Below are 18,561 nucleotides of genomic sequence, written 5' to 3'. Positions count from 1 at the left end.
GATGAAGGTGGTGAGCAAAAGTTGGAGACAAGATATTTTCTTTGAACTTTTTTACTCTAACCGGTTAATATCTGTCAGATCGTGATAAGAACCTTTCATCTCTATGCTGGAATTAAGGCTGTATTCTACCTCACCCCAACCACCCTGACATACAGACGTTACTAATCGGTGTATAAATAGTGAGCTTGAGTGAATCCGTTCATAAGAGTGCTTGAGCAGTTGCGATAAGTTTCCAGTTTGTCTCAGTCAATTTGATGTCCAAAGTAAGAGATATTCCTTTGAAATTTATCTGATTTTCACCAGAATCAAAATTACACTAACAACAAGATATACGGCATAGTGGCAATTTTATTTTCGTAAAAATGATAAACTGTGCCCCTTGATATCTCGATGTGTTATTGAGACATTCTCCATAAAAAGTAAAGCAGATAGGGCATTAGTAAGTAAAGATTTGGTTAGGAACGCTTTCGCATCTTTAATTTTGCTAGTGAACGTAATTACATTTCAGTTCAGTATGGGGTTACTAATAGTCATCGCCCTGGTTGCGATCGCTGTTTTTATCTTCCGAGAGATCTACAAGCTTCAGCATTGGAAAAGGCTATCAGTGCCATACGATGGGGGCGTACCGTTATTTGGTAACCTGGCGCAGGCAATGTTACAGAAAAGGGCCATCGCCCTCATCCAAAAAGATTTATATGAGAAATACTCCAATCATAGGTGAGAATTAAAATCATGTGGAACAAATTGTGCATGAAATATCGTAGGTACTTTGGGTACTTTATGTTCACCTGCCCCAGTCTGGTTATACGCGATCTTGATCTTGTGAAGCAGATTTGTATTAGAGATTTCGACCACTTCACCGACCACCGAGAGTTCCTGCCGGTAGACGCGGATCCATTCTGGAATAAAATATTGTTTGCCAGAAAAGGTAACGCCCGACTGGTCTGGACCTTTGAAGCAGTTGTCCCTTTGCAGGTCGCGACTGGCACGATTTCCGCAAATTGGTTGCGCCCGCCTTTACGCAAAGCAAAATGAAGCAAATGTTTCCTTATATGACCGAATGCGCGGACCGACTGATTTGCAGCCTTCCCGAAAGTAAGGAGGTAATCTCGATGGATATCCACGACCTGTTCATCAAAGTCGCGAACGATCTCACGTTGAATTTGGCGTATGGCATCAACTGCAATTCATTCAACGATCCCAATAATCAATTTTATACTATGGCGAAAAATGAGTTTGTGTTGTCCCGGATTAAGGGATTTAAATTTTTTGGAGCCGCCATAAGCAAGCCATTCGCAAACGTAGGTGGACCGACTGTATTTTCTTCTAATTGCTTCTCAGTTTTTCAAGGTTAGTTTCTTCAGCGAAGAATCGAAGAAATTCTATAAGAAGCTTATGAAGGAGACCCTTGCGTATCGAAAGAAGAACGACTTGGTGCGAGTGGATGTTCTGCACATAATGAAAGAAGCCCAAAAGGGCGAGCTTCACTTTGAGAAAGAGGATGCTGAGGATGAAAAACTCTTTGATCCTAAAAACATGAACGGCCTCGGTAATAATCACGCTTCTAAGCTGCGCATATCCGATGAAGACATCACGGTCCAGCTCATGGGGTTGTTCTTCTCCAGTTTCGACTCGTTTACCACTTATCTTTGCAATTGTGCCTATGAGTTAACCCTTAACTCAGATGTCCAAGAGAAACTAATCAAGGAAATCGATCAAACCTGGACGAAGTGCGAAGGAAAAATCACCTACGAGTCTATAATTAACATGAAATACTTCGAAATGGTATGCCAAGGTATTTTCAAATGCATGTCGTAGAAAGCGTTTGCCTAATTTGCTCTTTGTAGAGACTCTTCGATTACGTAGTCCCACCGTGTTTTTAGACCGCGTCGTGACAAAGCCCTACACTATTCCACCGGTGCTGCCACACGAGAAACCCCTACACCTTAAAAAGGGGCAAGACATAACAATCCCTGCCTTCTGCTTTACACGCGATGAACATTACTTTGAGAATCCCGAAAAGTTCGATCCAGAAAGATTCAGCGATGAAAACAAAGCGAGCATTTTACCGCAGACCATGTTAACATTTGGTCTTGGTTCAAGAGCTTGCATGGGTAAGAATTACAGTCCAACTGTGTACAGTACTCAAATACCATAAACTTAGGATCCCGAATGGCCGTGCTTCAAACAAAACTTGTGCTGTTTTACTTCCTGTTGAGATACCGCTTGGTACCCACCGAGAAAACTGCGATCCCATTCCAAATACACAAGTCCAGCATTTCTCAAAGCAGTGAGCATGGATACTGGTTGGGTTTGAGACAACGTACCGACAGTCCTCACATGTAAACATTGTGGAACAATAATGAATGTTTATTTTTATGGTTAATTAGAAAGTAAAAATTGTGTCAATTAATCTGACCGCTTGTATTAATTATGTTAATTAAAAGAATTTTTCGGTGCAGATCCCATTAAATCCCTTAGGTTCTGGAACAGGCGTGGAAAATTATCATCACAATTTAAACACTTCACTTGCAATAAAATAAACCATAGAGATTATTCCAAATATAGCCCTTTGAATATACTAATCTACCAATTAACAATTAAAGAGAAAAAAGATTACCCGTACCTTTGACCTGAGTGTGCTAATCATTTATTAAAAAAAATACACAAATTTGTTCGCGAGATAAACCCGCCTAACTCGACCAATCTATCACAAAGATTTAAAATAACTTACTTTTATCGATACGTTGAAACTTTCTCCAATTGCCAGTTGGATTTTTCCTTTGGAAAGCAACAGCAATTTGGAAAACTAGTGAGCAATACGAATAGATTACCAGTTGAATTGGCTTGATTATTAAAAATTAATTTCGAAAGATGGTTGGCGCAGTTTAATTCAGGAATAAACCATGCTTCAGGTTTAGGTTGATTTAATTGAGTTATTCACAGTAATAAATTACCGATGTTTCGCAATGTATGAATGTCAAAAATGTACCGTAGTAACAGCAAACAAAAGCTTGAATTAATTGTCTTTATCCTTTTTACCGGTAGCCGTTTTGTTCCTAATTTTGTTCGCACTTTATATAAACAAATTGGATGCACCGTTTACGTATCTTGGCACTACAAAACGAAAAATGTTCGCTTTCATATTATATACGGTAATGATTAGAAATATTCACAGGTTGGATATTAAATCAGCCGTCCAATCGCCTCTTTCACGTAATAAAATTCTCTTTCTGCATAAACAAGCCAAGTATTAATAGATTCACTTCTACTGGCAACTCCTAGCGAATTTTTAAGGCACCCTCGTTCGGTAAACTTGTTGAAAATGGCGGCACCGCCTTCTGTTGCGATTTTCTCACACAGAGATCCCAAAATTGGCGTAAATAAAATCACAAGAATCTATCAATCTTCCCCGTTCGCAATACGTAAGGTTCGACTAACACTCGCCCGGCATAGATTCTCTTCGAAAGTTTCATTAAGGATCCCATTCTCCCACCAGATTTTTGCTTTGATACCTCGACGAGCAAATAAGAATGATGTTTTAAGTAAACTCATATATTCTGACATACAGTAGGCATGAAAATGATGGTTTCGTGAGGAATTCAGGAAAAAGTAATACCCTAGGTAATTTGGCAAAAGAGGGTCGTTTGCTATTACGTATAGCAGCATCACGCCTAGGCAGTTTCCTCCTATTGAATATTGATGTCGTTTATGGGCGCCCTAGATTATATTATCACGGATGGCAGCACGCGTCAGGGTCCTGAGCGCCAGGATCAATAGAGATTCATTTGGCATTGGCTCACGTTCTGTTATTAAAGATCTCTGATGACGAAAACGGCTCTATTTTGGAAGCAGTTGGGACGCCAATTTCCGGCACTCTACTTTCTACAGTTTTACCACAAAACTGTCTGAACTCGAACCGCATGGGCCAACAGGCTGAAAGAAGCGGGGACCGGTACTTGAAGTCATTACTGTCAGATGCTGAGTTTGACCGTTTCGTTTTATAGTCCCGAGAGCAGTAGGCAGGAGAGGGAAGGAGTGGGCAGGTGCAGATGACAGGCGAGGATAGGAAAAACTAGGAGCGCATTTGGTGACTTAAATGCTGCTGCTTGCATAGCAAGATTTCCAGTAATGGGGGCTTTGGCGGGGTGCTTATGGGGAGCACCCAGGTCTCAGTTCATCCATCTGGTTTGACGATCTTGACATGTTGGGCGGTCTCAGGGAGATCGCGTTCTTCCATTAATTACCCTTTGGTAAGTTTATTAATTACAATTTCCTTGACAATAATTGTTCAGTGTAAAACTACCGCAACAGTTTTCCAACTAATCATAAGTTTGTATACATTATATTATATTCACGCTTATTGCAAAATAAAATTCTTAATAACAAGGTTAATTCACACCTTAGTGGTTTTATGATCAACAACAATTTCAAAACTTCTTAACCTCTTAGTCACTTATGCAAATGGTAATAACCATAGGTGCTATTTTTCACTATTGCTTTTTATAAGGGGAAAGGCCATTAAACTCTATTGCTTTGAGGGCTTCTAGATATAGTTGAGCCCCAGTTCACCAACTGTAACTTTGCAATTGAAGATATCCGTCGGCTGATTTTTGATGTTTTCGATTCGTGCTGTTATTTAATCTCTTCACTCGTAATTTAAATTCAAAACTCTTACGCCACCTAGGTATCTTCTTTGTCATTCGCTAGCTTTTACCAACTGTAACTTTGCAATTGAAGATATCCGTCGGCTGATTTTTGATGTTTTCGATTCGTGCTGTTATTTAATCTCTTCACTCGTAATTTAAATTCAAAACTCTTACGCCACCTAGGTATCTTCTTTGTCATTCGCTAGCTTTTGACGTCAGTTGTTTCTGTAGTAAATTTGTTCCAAGTGCTATTGCAGTAGTCCTTTGTTTTGCCGACCGAGGTCTCTTTAATTCTATTCGACGTAGAGTCCCTAGATTACTAAAGTAACGCGAATAGCAGCCATTTTGGCTCAGTTTGGGAACCGCGAAATTTGAAATTGAACAACAGTTGGAAAGTATGTATATAAAGTATGTTTTTTGTAGTCGCTCTTGGATTGTACGGATACTTGGATAGGGCAAGTTTTGTGAGCGTATTGTTTAATAGCCTTTAACATCGCAAGAAAAATATAAATGCATCGCTTTTTCAATCGTTGCACCATTCCACATAACAACCCTTGTGTTTACCCAATTCTAAATATTTTAATTTATCTTCATTAAAAGTTTTCAAAAAATTGTCTTCATTCTGAGTAACTTCTTTTTCGGTTTCTGCCTAACCGACTTGAACATTTTTTTTTCATTTTTTCTCATGCACTGGCCAAAGTGGATTACACAGTTCTACAAAAGGTTCTATACAGTTTGTTTGTGACTTTCATAGTTTTTGAGAAGTTTTGAATTGAAAAATTAAACTATTTATTTTATTTTTCTAAATTTGCATTTTTCTCGAAAAGTAAGCATCAAAGTGAAAAATGTTAATTAGACAAAAGATGCGTTTTGATGGCATCTACAAAAAAGTCTTATACACTTTTTTCTCGGGTTGAAAATAGAGGCGCCCGAGAGAAGTTTCTAAAGGTTATATGACCAATGACTATATTAAAAGTAGTTGGAAAGTCAAGTCAGGAGTTAATCAGACAACTACTTTTATTTCTTTTGATTTGATTAAACTTTTTATTATTTTTCAAGCAATTGTTTGTGGCGAACATCCCGTCAAAGTTCGTCGCACCCTCTCGTTACATTTTTACGGGTATGAGTATGCGACCAGAGCTATTCAATATTAGGCTGATGTATTTTATCGAATATCCGGAAGGTGGTAATTTCAAAAAGTGGCTCTCACAGCATCTGTACCTAGAATGATAAATTTTCCGGAAAATTAAATAATTAATAATATATTTTGACGGAATTTACCAATTTGATTAAATAGAAATTAAAAATGTTAAATCTAAATTAACATAATTCAATAGGTATGCTATCCAAGTATCAATCTTAATGCGAAACCCTAAGTGAAAAAACAAAAAGTATAGCAAAATTAGAATCATAGATAAATTAAAAATAAAATTACGCGTGAGTCTATCCCTAAAGCAGTAGAAACCAGAATTAAAAATACTGGAATTTCATAAATTATGAGATTACTTTATTTGGTGTTATTTATTTTTCATAATTGTTTGAAAATAATACAAATAATAAAATGTTAACTAAAACTATTTGACAATATGCGAAAAAAAAACCAGACACTCTGACTTGAATCAACAAATTTAAATCGAATAAATATGATTATTCGATTTTTCCAATAAATCACGATTTTTATCACTATGTGTAGTACACGTTTCTAATTCTTCTAATTTTCCCTTATTATGTTTGATATGTGTTAGTTTTTTACATCTGACGAGATAAAGTACTCTTTATACTCGTGACAAAACTGCACCGTTCCGAGGTTGATGCTGTAAAATAATTATAAGTATATGCCTCTATTTCTTTCGGGGTTGCAATCCAAGCCAAGTTCCATCTTCAGCAACCAGTCCAAGTCTCGCCTTACTGAGCTTTAAGGGAATTTGTGTTTTATCGATCACCACCATACTAAACTTTGCCAGAATATGGAACATTAGCGTTTTGGTTTCCAAAAGTGCAAAACGAGAGGCTAAAACCGGCCAATAAATGCCGTAGAAAAAAACACGCACGTACTTACCAATGCAGTTTCTTGGACCGGAACCGAAAGGTAAATAGGAGTATGGTTTAATTTTAACCTTGTTTTCGTCGTTGAACCTTTCTGGATCAAACTTGGTGGGGTTCTCAAAGTGTTGTGGATCGTGGTGAATGCCGACGGCTGGAATAATTATCATCATTCCCTTTTCGATCGTAACAGGTTTCTCGTGGGGTTTCTCCGGTTCGATCACGTAATCTCTTACGCAGCGGCGATCCAGTTGGAAACCAGGCGGCCACTTTCTTAACGTTTCCGAAACGACCATGTCCATGTATTTCATGTTTTGAAGAGCGTTGTACGTTAATTTTCCATTACACTCGTTCAAGATGTCGTCAATTTCGGCCTGAAGCCTTTCTTGTATGTCAGGATTCAGTGCCAATTCGTAAGCCATGAATGATAGCAAGGTGGCGGACGTTTCGAAGCCACCAAAGAAGAAAATGAGTGCTTGCGCGGTTATGTCTTCGTCTGTCAGTTTGAGTTTAGTGGACTTTCCGTGGTGAATTTTGGATTCTTCAACTGTAGCAAATCCGGTGTCCTCGACCTCCGGTTCTTCCTGTACGGATACTCCCTTGCGAGCTTCGAGCAGCAGATGAAGCATGTCGTGTCGAACTAGTCCTTCATTCTCCCTCTTATCGATGGCTTCCTTGATTACTCGCCGGAAAAAATTGGAAACGCTGTTTGGAAATATATCAAATTTGATAATCTAGAATTACTAAAGTAAGAAAAGTACGCCCTGCATTTCCATTACCTTTTGAAGGAACGGGAACATTCCAAGAAAAGACATCACGAGTAATCGACTCCCTCCAAAGTTGGTGGCCTTTTTTCCCATGGTGTAGAATTCGTTCGTTTGGTTTGTAAGGGAATCGCATTTAAACCCGAATGCCGTCGACGCGATTGCGTCGTTGGTGAATCGTGTGAAAAGGTCCTTCATTTCGACCTGGATCACATCTTCACCCTTTTTCTCGAAAAATTCGACCACTTGCTGGGCGCATTCGGAAAACAACAGAAACATCGATTTCATTTTACTGCTGGTGAACGATGGGCTAAGGGTGGCCCGCATGTCTCGCCATGTCTGCCCCTTCAGATTTACCAAATTTTTACTCATCAAACTGTCCACATTCTCGACAATGAAATTGTTGTGGTCAATAAACTGGTCGAAATCCTTGACCGTTATTCTCTTTATTAAGTCAAGGTCGCGAATGCAAAGGAGCGGTTTTGTAAATTGGTGCAGTCCATAATACCTAAAAGTGTGGTGTTGATCTGCGGTTAGTACAGTTCAACTTACCTGTCATTGGGAAATTCATTGTAGATATCTTCCACGAAGTCCAGAAGTGACTTGTTTTTTAAAATTAGAACACTAGAATTTCCAAGTAAAGGTAAGGCCTTCTTGTGGGGTACTCCACGATCTTTCCAGTACGAAAGCGGCTTAATCGCTTTCTGGTAGAACACCACCAAAAGCAGAACCAGCGCAATTAACCATAGCATTGTGCACAATTAATTGTACAATACAAATCAATACTACAAAGGTTTCCAGTGTAGATGAGCGATATAAATATAGATAACACCTAATCGCTGATTAGTAATTTACAAATTCATCACTTTAGTCATTCTACCCGTAGAAACGCGACAATGACTGCTTTTTGGTTTAGACTGTGAGTTCAAGGGTACCTACCTAACGCTACCTACGTGTTTTCGTGGTAGAAATTGAAACTAGGTTTATTCCCATAACCATGTACTTATTATTGTGTTTGTACTTGAACTTTGTACTCTATTAAAAATAAAGTGAACGTTTTTGTTGGGAAGAGCGTCTTTCGGAGGGTGTTCAGTAGTCGATTAAAAGCCAATTTACTGACAATAAATTAGAATTTACAACAATGCCAAAAATTATGTTCTTGGAATTATTACTGGGTCTATAATATTACCCCTCCAGCCGAAAGTTACAAAACCCAAATGGCAGGAGAGTGAGAAATATTTGTCTGTTAAATTTGGATATCTTTTAAGTGGTTTTTGCACTGAACAGTTTCACGTCCCTGTTCAGTGAAAGTGGATCGTGCATATGATCCTTAACAGAAATGGTTTTGATTAAATACAATGGAAAGGGTGCCAATTTGGGCTCCTCAAATCTTTATGGTTGCGTTCTTATTAAGGGAATCTCTCTGATACTTTACACGTATTTTTCGCTGATCGATTGTAATTAAAAGATCCATTATCAACCCTATATACCTACAGTAACCAAAAAATTCATCCCCAATCCGTTTTCATATTACGTATTTTTTTAAGGAAAGTTCTTTGTTACTTTACAAGAGTATTCTTTGGAAAGGGTATCTATTTTGCGACGCATTAAATGTTTATTTTTTTCATTAGAACCATTAGCAGCCCTATATGTATACTTTATACAGTAACCAAAAATTCAGTGTTTAATAGAAACTGAACAATTATGGCGTTAAAATATTCAACTTCAGCTGTTGAATCTCCCTTAATCTGGAAGCACCATTTGGTCTCTATGACTTTCCTTCCAGATGGTAGATCACATACAACCCAGGTCTGGTGAACTATTAAATGATCCAATTCTTTTTTCATGAATGATGTTTCCACTTCGAAGATTGTGAATCTTTGAAAGCACATCGAACAGTTGTCAGTTTATTGGAAAATGTTTTAACATCTAAGAAAGCAAATCTAACAGGGTGCTTATTGACTCTTGAACATTTTCTAAACCAAGAAATTGGTGTAACGGTGTTCTCTTCAACATCCTCAGGATCAGAATGAAATTGACGAGCATCATCTACCAGATTTTTGTCAACTTCATCTGCATTTTGAACCTCATTTGACTTCTTTTCAGCGCTCCGAGAAAGACTTAGATACTGGATCTAATGGAAAGTTATAAACAAACATTTAAATTTGCACTGAACCTAAAGTATCACAACCGAAATCGGCGAATCAATCGATCAAATCTTCACTGAGGGTGCAGTGGAATCATTCATACTGTCGGGTTTTTTTAATAATGCATCCAAAGAAATCATCTATATTCTCCAGTGTGTTAAACCAACCTCACTAGCTGTAAGAACTCCCGGTTTCCACTTCCGGGGAAAAGTCGCTCACATAAGGTTCGTTAAACAATTGTATTATTTTTTTATAACCCTAAATCGTCAGCTTTTCAGTCATTTGAACAAAGGAAATGTTTGATCTACTATTATTACCATTAATCTGTAGGCGAGGGATCGTAAACGTGTTTTAAAACTTATGTAAAAAACGGTTTATATATTTTTGTATTCTTATTGAAAGAAATCTCTGAGTTTGTGACCATTTTTATTCGAGTTTTTATTTTTCGTGGAATCCAAGCTAATCGAACTCAGTAGATTTCCACTATTTATTGTGTCAACGTAAACCATTTGTGCGTAAAGTACCAGTTATTAACAAGTAGGTACAAATTGATTGATTGTTTATTGAAGAAAAAGATGACCACTTCTATCTAGGAAGTAATTACTCAAGTCTGTGCTAGGTAGAAATTTAATGTTTAAGCAATTCCATTAGAATATGCCATAACAACAGATTAAATACCCATAACTAAGAAGCTGCATACTTTTTAAGTGTCTGAATATTTTCCGTGTTTATTTTTTATTAAAATATCGAAAGTTAACCATTCCTGTTGTTGTCATTGCATTGGTCAGATGAAGTTTTTAGCAACCCTTTTTGGCGCAAGTCGAATGCATAATGATTTTAATTGCTATATTGTTCAAGATAAATTTTCTGATTGCAATTTTCACCTTAAGAACAAGAGAGGTCATTTGTTATTGTTAATCAATAACTTGCAACAAAATAAAGCCCTCGTGACAATTGACACCTATCAGTGGGCATTATTTAACCCTCAGATGCAAACGCTTGTTTGTAAACTAACATTTTCATCTTGAAGAGACGGTCATGGAGGTAGCAAAACTGTAACCAAATGAGTTACAACATTCAATGCCAGGGCTGATCTCGACAATCAACTGTACGCTCGAAACCCCGAACAAGGGGCGAGTTATCTATCTCGGGAGCGAGATAATTAGAATCAATGTGTGATATATGAGTTGCGATTCATTGATTTCCACATATTTTTTCGTAACACTGAATTTCACCCTTTCTCAGAATCTTAGTACCTGCTTACCTGACCCATTGTTCCCAAAACTTGTTTTTAAGATATAGGTATGTCATCTCTCGAAGCCTACATATTTTGTTAATATTGTTATAATTGTATTTACATCATTACAAACAAACAATTTGGCTACACAACTTAATATTAATTTATCGGCAGGTTTTTTTCTTGGTAAGTTCTTTTTTTTTCTAGCCTATTTTTGTTTATTTAGTGAACTACCATTTTCAAGGCTTATTCTTGCAATCTAATTTATTTCGACTTAAATTTACGAACTTTCACAATCTTTATAAGATGAGCAATGACTATTAAACAAACTTTTCACAATTTCATTGTTTTCCATTTCAAATTTGAGCTGGATCTGTTTAGTTTTGGAGGAAATAGTCCCTGGGGTCGCCATTGTATTGTAGTGGAGTAAACGACGTCGCAATTTTTTATCTGTTTCTTGGCATAAGCGCATCTGATTGGTCCTTTCAACAAAAGAGATCGCGATCGCATTCAAATTAAATTGAAAGAACCAATCAGATGCGTAACCGTAAGTGACAGCTTGCCCCCTTAGGTTTCCCTTCTGGCTCACCTGCAGTATCCGCGCTTATCATTGTCACGCATGGTCAAAAGTTTGATAAATAACATTTTATTAGGACCAAGATAAAGGGGTGTATAAAGGAAAGAATTTTTGGCCTACCAAGGTATATGTTCACCCGATACCTAGACCCTAGCGGACCTTTATTCTAATATTCAAAGTTTCGAAAAAAAAAGTATGCAACTTTTAAGGAGATTCATGGAAAATACCCAAAACTACAGCTATTTTCAAGAATATTCCCAACAATTAACATTTCATAAAATGTTGAAGGCGGTTTCTAATGAGGTCTCCAAGCAGATTGTTTCCAACGACGATTTTTCAATAGATCTTCAAGAAGATTTCTAGAAAAATGTTTCAATACGATGTTCCATTATCGAATTATAGGGAATTATATGGATTTTATTACAAAACACATATTAATGCGGGTTTAAATTTGTAGAAGTACCTCCCAAGGAATTGTTCATTCCTAGAAAATGGGCTCCTAAAAAGATGTTCAAGAAGATTCCGAATGAGGGTTTCAGGCAAATTTCTAGTAAAGAAATGTTTAAGTAGGTTAATGGAGAAATTTCCAAGAAGAATAATTTTAAGAAAGCTCTAGGAAGAAATATTTAAAAGAAGTAAATTCCTAAACACTTTCTTTCTAAGGGTGTTTCTAGAATGTTCTCGAATTTGATTTCAATAAAGATTTCGAAAATATTTCTATGACTTTTAAAGAGAGGTATTCCACGGAAGAGGATTCCTAACGAGTTTGCAGCCATGATTCGTAGGAGCATTTCGATATTTTCAAAAGGTTTGCATGATGAGTTTCTATGGCGATTTCAAAAAAGAGGATTGTTTCTAAAAGCAAGAATATTTCTCAAGCATTTCTAACACGTTTTTAGTGAAGATCTTTTTGTTTACCAAAGTCCCATTACAAAAATGCTTGATGCTTTTGCTTGTAACCATTGTACTGTCTTCTCCACACTTTTCGGCCGCATACGCGGCCAGAACGATTCACTGTCTGGCTGAAGTATTTGGGGCTGTGGGGCTCGCAGCGTCTTTACCTTGCACTGCAATTATGCCGAAAAATTAAATTATTAATAGTATATTTTGACAGAATTCACCTGAAGCTAAACAGAAAATAAAATGTTTTAAACTAAATTAACTTAAGTCAATATGCTATTCCAATAGCAACCTAGCCACTTAAAAAACGAAACAATATCAGAAGAATTAGAATCATAAAGAAATTAAAAATTAAATTACGCTCGAGTACATTTAAAGCAGTGGTAACTAGAATTAAATACATAAAACATGTGGAGTTTAATAAATATGATTACTTATATTTTAATTACCATACTCTTACATATTTACAAAGTTCTAATTTGCCCTTTCTACGTTTGATAGGTGTTTGTTTTTTACATTTGATAATATACGAGTAAAGTGCTCCTTATACACGTGTGAAAGCTGAGAAATTGTGCAATATCCTATAAATACAAATTGCACATTTGCAGAAGTTGTTACTTTAAAATAATTAAACAATACAAGAAGCAGTGGCGTATTTACGGGGGGGATGAAGGGGATATATCCCCCCCCCCAGAAGAATTGAGTTATCATCATAGCTATTAGGTATTTAGGTAATACTCCGCTATCCGCTCCGCCCACTTTAAAATAAAGGCAATAATAGGTATATATAGAGAGCAATTTTGGTTTTGGTTAAAGTCTAAAGTCACTAAAATCTAAATATTCTGTAGTATTCAGTATTCACTATTCAGTGAGTGATCAGTGTTGGCAGTCAACGATTTGGCTATTCGGCATCGATCGGCAATTCGCTACATTGATGCCCAAAATAACAAATAGGTATCAGGTACTTAGTACTGCTACTGAGGTGAGGTACCTGCGTCCTGCCTTTCACGAAATGACGAAAATAAGAATTTGAAATTTAAAAAAAAAACTTTTTTTGCCCATAACTTTTGATTGAGACGTCTAATCGAAAAAGTACCAATCGTTTTGGATTCTACGCACCCAAATTAATAAGAAAAAGTTTTTTTCCTGAGAAATTTTGGTGCAGTCGATTTTTGGTAAAAAAGGAAGGTAATAACTGCCTTTTTTTTGCCCAGAAAAAAAAATTGTCTCAGATCGACCGGAAAAAAATATTTTCATATAGAATGTGGCCTGTAGAATCCATAATTTAAAACAGTTCCAAGATCGGACTACTAGATGAAAAGTTACAGCCCTTTGAATTTTTTGTCTAAATTGGTTTTTTGGCCATAACTTTTGATGGAGACGTCTAATCGAAAAGTGCGACTCGTTTTGGATTCTACGCACCCAAATTAATAAGAAAAAGTTTTTTCTCGAGAAATTTTGGTGCAGTCGATTTTTGGTAAAAAAGGAAGGTAGGTAATAACTGCCTTTTTTTTGCCCAGAAAAAAAAATTGTCTCAGATCGACCGGAAAAAAATATTTTCTTATAGAATGTGGCCTGTAGAATCCATAATTCCAAACAGTTCCAAGATCGGACTACTAGATCAAAAGTTACAGCCTTTGAATTTTTTGTCGAAATTGGTTTTTTGCCCATAAATATACCTATTATTCAAAGTTTTCGTTGACTAATTAAAGCAAAAGCAATAAAGGGGCCTGTCAGCAGTAAGAAATAAAATACCGTTCTAATCTAATCTTTTTCGCCTGTGCAATCCAATTTCTATTTCTTACCCCCCCCCCCCCCCCGTGCCACGAACTTGTTTAATCCCCCCCAGAATAAATTTCTACGTACGCCACTGACAAGAAGGTAGGTCCGAGGGCACGTCTCTATTTTTTTCGGGGTTGCAATCCAAGCCAAATTCCATCTTGAGCAACCAGTGAAAGTCTCGCCTTATCAAGCTTTAGGGGAATTTGTGTTTTATCGATCACCACCATACTAAACTTTGCCAGAATATGGAACATTAACGTTTTGGTTTCCAAAAGCGCAAAACGAGAGGCTGAAACCGATCCATAAGTGCTGTAGCAAAACACGTACAAAACTTACCAATGCAGTTTCTTGGACCGGAACCGAAAGGTAAATAGGAGTAGGGTTTAATTTTAACCTTGTTTTCGTCGTTGAACCGTTCTGGATCAAACTTGGTGGGATTCTCAAAGTGTTGTGGATCGCGGTGAATGCCTACGGCTGGAATAATTATCATCATTCCCTTTTCGATTGTAACAGGTTTCTCGTGGGGTTTCTCCGGTTCGATCACGTAATCTCTTACGCAGCGGCGATCCAGTTGGAAACCAGGCGGCCACTGTCTTAACGTTTCCGAAACGACCATGTCCATATATTTCATATACTGTAGCGCGTTGTATGTTAATTTTCCATTACACTCGTGCAAGGTGTCGTCAATTTCGGCTTGCAGTCTTTCTTGTATGTCAGGGTTCAGTGCCAATTCGTAAGCCATAAATGACAACAAGGTGGCGGACGTTTCGAAGCCACCAAAGAAGAAGATGAGTGCTTGCGCGGTTATGTCTTCGTCTGTCAGTTTAAGGTTGGTGGACTTTCCGTGGTGAATTTTGGATTCTTGAACTGTAGCAAATCCGGTATCCTCGAGCTCCGGTTCTTCCTGTACGGATACTCCCTTGCGAGCTTCTAGCAGCAGATGAAGCATGTCGTGTCGAACGAGACCTTCATTCTCCCTCTTATCGATGGCTTCCTTGATAACTCGCCGGAAAAATTTAGAAACGCTGTTTGGAAATATATCAAATTTGATAATCTACAATTAGCTAAAGTGAGAAAAGTACTCCCCGAATTACCATTACCCTTTGAAGGAACGGGAACATGCCGAGAAAAGACATCGCGAGTAATCTACTCCCTCCAAAGGTGGTGGCCTTTTTTCCCATGGTGTAGAATTCGTTCGTTTGGTTTGTAAGGGAGTCGCACTTAAACCCGAATGCCGTCGACGCGATTGCGTCGTTGGTGAATCGAGTGAAAAGGTCCTTCATTTCTACCTGGATCACACCTTCATCTTTTCTCTCAAAAAATTCGACCACCTGCTGGGAGCATTCGGAAAACAACAGAAACATCGCTCTCATTTTTCGACTGGTGAACGATGGGCTAAGGGTGGCCCGCATGTCTCGCCATGTCTGCCCCTTCAGATTTATCAAATTTTTACTCATCAAACTGTCCACATTATCGACAACGAAATTGTTGTGGTCAACGAACTGGTCGAAATCCTTTACCGTTATTCTTTTTATTAAGTCAAGGTCGCGAATACAAAGTAGCGGTCTGGTAAATTGATGTAATCCATAATATCTAAAATTCTGGTGTCGTTCTGCGGTTAATATACTGTTCAACTTACCTATCATTGGGAAATTCATTGTAGATATCTTCCACGTACTCCAGAAATGACTTGTGTTTGAAAATAAGGACACTAGAATTGCCAATCAAGGGTAACGCCTTCTTGTGGGGTACTCCACGATCTTTCCAGTAAGAGAGCGGCTTAATCGCTTTCTTGTAGAACACCACCAAAAGCAGAACCAGCACAATTAACCATAGCATTGTTGCACAATTAATACTATGAAGGTTTCCACTGTGATGTGATGTGTTTATATAAATATAGATAACAGCTATAATCGCTGATTAGTAAATTAGAAATTCATCACGTATCTGTCACTTTAGTCATTCTACCCGTAGAAACGCGAATATTTGCATGCACAGCTATTTTTTGATCCAGACTTCATCCAATAGGACCTAATGCCAAGTTTTTCATCGACAATACATTTATTTCCATAACTATTTCTATTTGTTGAATGTAATTACCTTATTATGTTTGTACTTGAATTTTGCACCGCATTAAAAATCAAATTAACGTTTTTTTTGGGAAGAACGTCCTTCGAATGGAGCCCAATTACTGACTAATTTGCTTTTCACAAAGGAAATTTGAATTTACAACACCAAAATAATGTTCTCGGAGTTAGTGTGCGTCCATAATATACCACACCTCCCACCAAAAGTTCCAAAATCAAATGGTGGGGTTGCGATAAATAATTCCCCGATAAATCTAGATCGTTGAATCAGTATGTGCCCCAGAGTCAAAGTGTACCAAGTCACAAAGTTTAGAGAAAACCGCATCCCACACCTGCCTAAAATGTTTGGGAATGGTTAATCGTTAGCGTTTAAAATAAATCACTTATATTTGGCCCGTCCTATATAAAGGAAACTATCTATATCTATCTATATCTACAGGGTGATTCCTATAGTACCTGCCACCGTTTGGGAGCGTCTAGGGGGTGCCTAGGGGAGTATTTTGATATAGGACACTTGGGGTCGGAAATCTAAAATAAGGGCGCCAGAACCAAATTTATCTTCTGGAATTTCACGCCTGTATGTAGGCAACCCAACCGACCGACGTTTCGCGCGGAGCGATGCAGAGCGAGTTAGCGCGAGGAAGCGACATGGAGGGAAGGAGGGAAAACCACAGTCAAAAGCAATAACGTTTACAAGTGTTCAACGTGGCCACCGTTGTTCTCAATGCACTTCCTACATCTAGCCAACTATTATTATACTATTGCCATAGTGTTTATTCACTTGATACGCGTCCTTGCAGACGGGATTTCGTGGGTTTAAACAAAATTCTGATCAAGTGTCAGCCACACATCGCCGCCTGAGATCGCTCCGTGTGCACCGCCGGCCGGTTGGGTTGCTACCTACAGGCGCGAAATTCCAGAAGGTAAATTTGGCTCTGGCACCCTTATTTTAGATTTCCGACCCCAAGTGTCCTATATCAAAATACTCCCCTACGCACCACCTACACGCTCCCAAACGGTGGCAGGTACTATAGGAATCACCCTGTATATCAGAACGATCGATCCCTCCCATATTAACATATTGTACATATTTATTAGATGTGGCTCTCCTTCCTACCATGAATATTCTCTTTTTCTTTTTGGGAGTAGCGTTTCACTTTGTAAATCGTCGGTTCAATTCTAGCCGAATTTGAGCATACAAACTATACGGTAAATCATACCGTTCCGTTTGCAGAAAATTCTTCCAGAGATTGGGGATGGGGGATGTCATAAAGTTATCCACAAAAGAGGGAAAAGAGCGAAAAAGAGCTCCACTTTCTCCTGACATTTTTTGCATACATACTCCAACACTATCCCCGCTCCGACCCTAAAATGCGCATAATATTTGACCGATGTTCATTGCCGCTCCTTGATAGGGTTCGAACCAGTTTATGTACCCTAATCTAGTAGTGCCGTAATACAGGACTTTTGTGTCATCAACTGGGGCATTTTTTTGTATATCTTTCATTCTTGAGAGTAAACAGTGGCCGTACTTTGCTGAATTAGTCACCTTGTTCTAAATTGTCATGAATTCCACTCGTTCTCTAAAGATAGCTTCTGCTCCATTATGGATCCAAACGCCTAGGAAAGCCCCGAACTCGTAACTTCTGGCGACACGGCGTATTCGCGGTTATCTACATCCAAAAGCTAATAATTCCTTAATTAGTTGTGCCGCCTGAGGACGTCCTAGATTTCTTTTGACACGACTTAATCGGATGCTGTTTACTGTTAATTGCACTTGATTAATTGATCGGATTCAAATTTCTAAAGTTGGTAGTCCAATTAACACCTATTTTTAATTGGAATTTCTCAGATCAACATAAGTCGCTTCTGAAAATGATATCGGCGTAAACCTGCATGGCCTTGCAGTTTGAATGCTCGCTTTAATATACCAGAGGAAACAAATATCTGCTAATAATGACTTAACGGATCTAAAATTCGAAAATATTCATGGATACTCGTCTTCTAAATGACAGCTTTTGGACGCAGCAAAAATTAATGGAAATACCTTGACGGGAACGGTTACAAACCGCGGATTAATTACAGGTTTCGTTTACGGTAGCGGCTGCTGAAACAAAATTCTTGAAATTAAATCAAATACCTTTACCTTCTATCTTCAATTCCTAGAACCAACACAAATATTGTCGGCACGACACTTTTCCCAACGAAGCGCCTAACTTAAAACACTTTTAGATACCGGGTGTTCCGTGTTCATCTACAGAGTGATCACTAAAACAGGTAAACATCAAGGTGAAAACGGATGCTCCGTTACATGGTGATTAAGGACAATAAAAAATAGTTAGAATAGTTCTGTGTTATTAACGTTTTTTGATGTG

General features: G+C 38.0%; 3 protein-coding genes across 6 annotated transcripts; 1 reads left to right on the top strand and 2 right to left on the bottom strand.

Annotated features, from left to right (window-relative positions):
- Positions 1–219: 219 nt before the first annotated feature.
- Positions 220–2,500, top strand: LOC116178675 (cytochrome P450 9e2-like). 2 transcript variants are annotated; one of them, XM_031498244.1, is made up of 7 exons: positions 220–263; positions 509–717; positions 765–928; positions 976–1,301; positions 1,342–1,795; positions 1,848–2,114; positions 2,165–2,500. In XM_031498244.1, the coding sequence occupies exons 1-7, from the start codon at positions 255–257 to the stop codon at positions 2,344–2,346; spliced, it is 1,611 nt and encodes a 536-aa protein (XP_031354104.1). In that variant the 5' UTR covers positions 220–254; the 3' UTR covers positions 2,347–2,500. The 2 variants fall into 2 exon arrangements, with proteins under 2 accessions (XP_031354104.1, XP_031354105.1); XM_031498245.1 differs by lacking the exon at positions 220–263 and adding an exon at positions 311–454.
- A 3,894-nt stretch (positions 2,501–6,394) lies between these two features.
- On the bottom strand, positions 6,395–8,361 carry LOC116178045 (cytochrome P450 9e2-like). The gene is made up of 4 exons (XM_031497314.1): positions 8,009–8,361; positions 7,472–7,964; positions 6,709–7,426; positions 6,395–6,660 (listed from the first exon to the last, which is right to left on the bottom strand). Exons 1-4 carry the CDS (start codon positions 8,206–8,208, stop codon positions 6,491–6,493), a joined length of 1,581 nt encoding a protein of 526 aa, XP_031353174.1. The 5' UTR covers positions 8,209–8,361; the 3' UTR covers positions 6,395–6,490.
- A 1,654-nt stretch (positions 8,362–10,015) lies between these two features.
- On the bottom strand, positions 10,016–16,359 carry LOC116178046 (cytochrome P450 9e2-like). 3 transcript variants are annotated; one of them, XM_031497318.1, is made up of 5 exons: positions 15,739–16,359; positions 15,200–15,692; positions 14,436–15,153; positions 14,184–14,388; positions 10,016–12,484 (listed from the first exon to the last, which is right to left on the bottom strand). In XM_031497318.1, the coding sequence occupies exons 1-4, from the start codon at positions 15,936–15,938 to the stop codon at positions 14,219–14,221; spliced, it is 1,581 nt and encodes a 526-aa protein (XP_031353178.1). In that variant the 5' UTR covers positions 15,939–16,359; the 3' UTR covers positions 10,016–12,484; positions 14,184–14,218. The 3 variants fall into 3 exon arrangements, with proteins under 3 accessions (XP_031353178.1, XP_031353177.1, XP_031353175.1); XM_031497317.1 differs by lacking the exon at positions 10,016–12,484 and having other exon boundaries at positions 14,118–14,388; positions 15,739–16,130; positions 16,200–16,358; XM_031497315.1 differs by lacking the exon at positions 10,016–12,484 and having other exon boundaries at positions 14,118–14,388; positions 15,739–16,358.
- Between the last annotated feature and the right edge of the window lie 2,202 nt (positions 16,360–18,561).

Source organism: Photinus pyralis, unplaced genomic scaffold, assembly GCF_008802855.1.
Source record: "Photinus pyralis isolate 1611_PpyrPB1 unplaced genomic scaffold, Ppyr1.3 Ppyr1.4_LG8, whole genome shotgun sequence".
Taxonomy (NCBI): domain Eukaryota; kingdom Metazoa; phylum Arthropoda; class Insecta; order Coleoptera; family Lampyridae; genus Photinus; species Photinus pyralis.
Note: the sequence above shows the minus strand (reverse complement) of the source record. Positions and strands in the feature narration are given on the sequence as shown.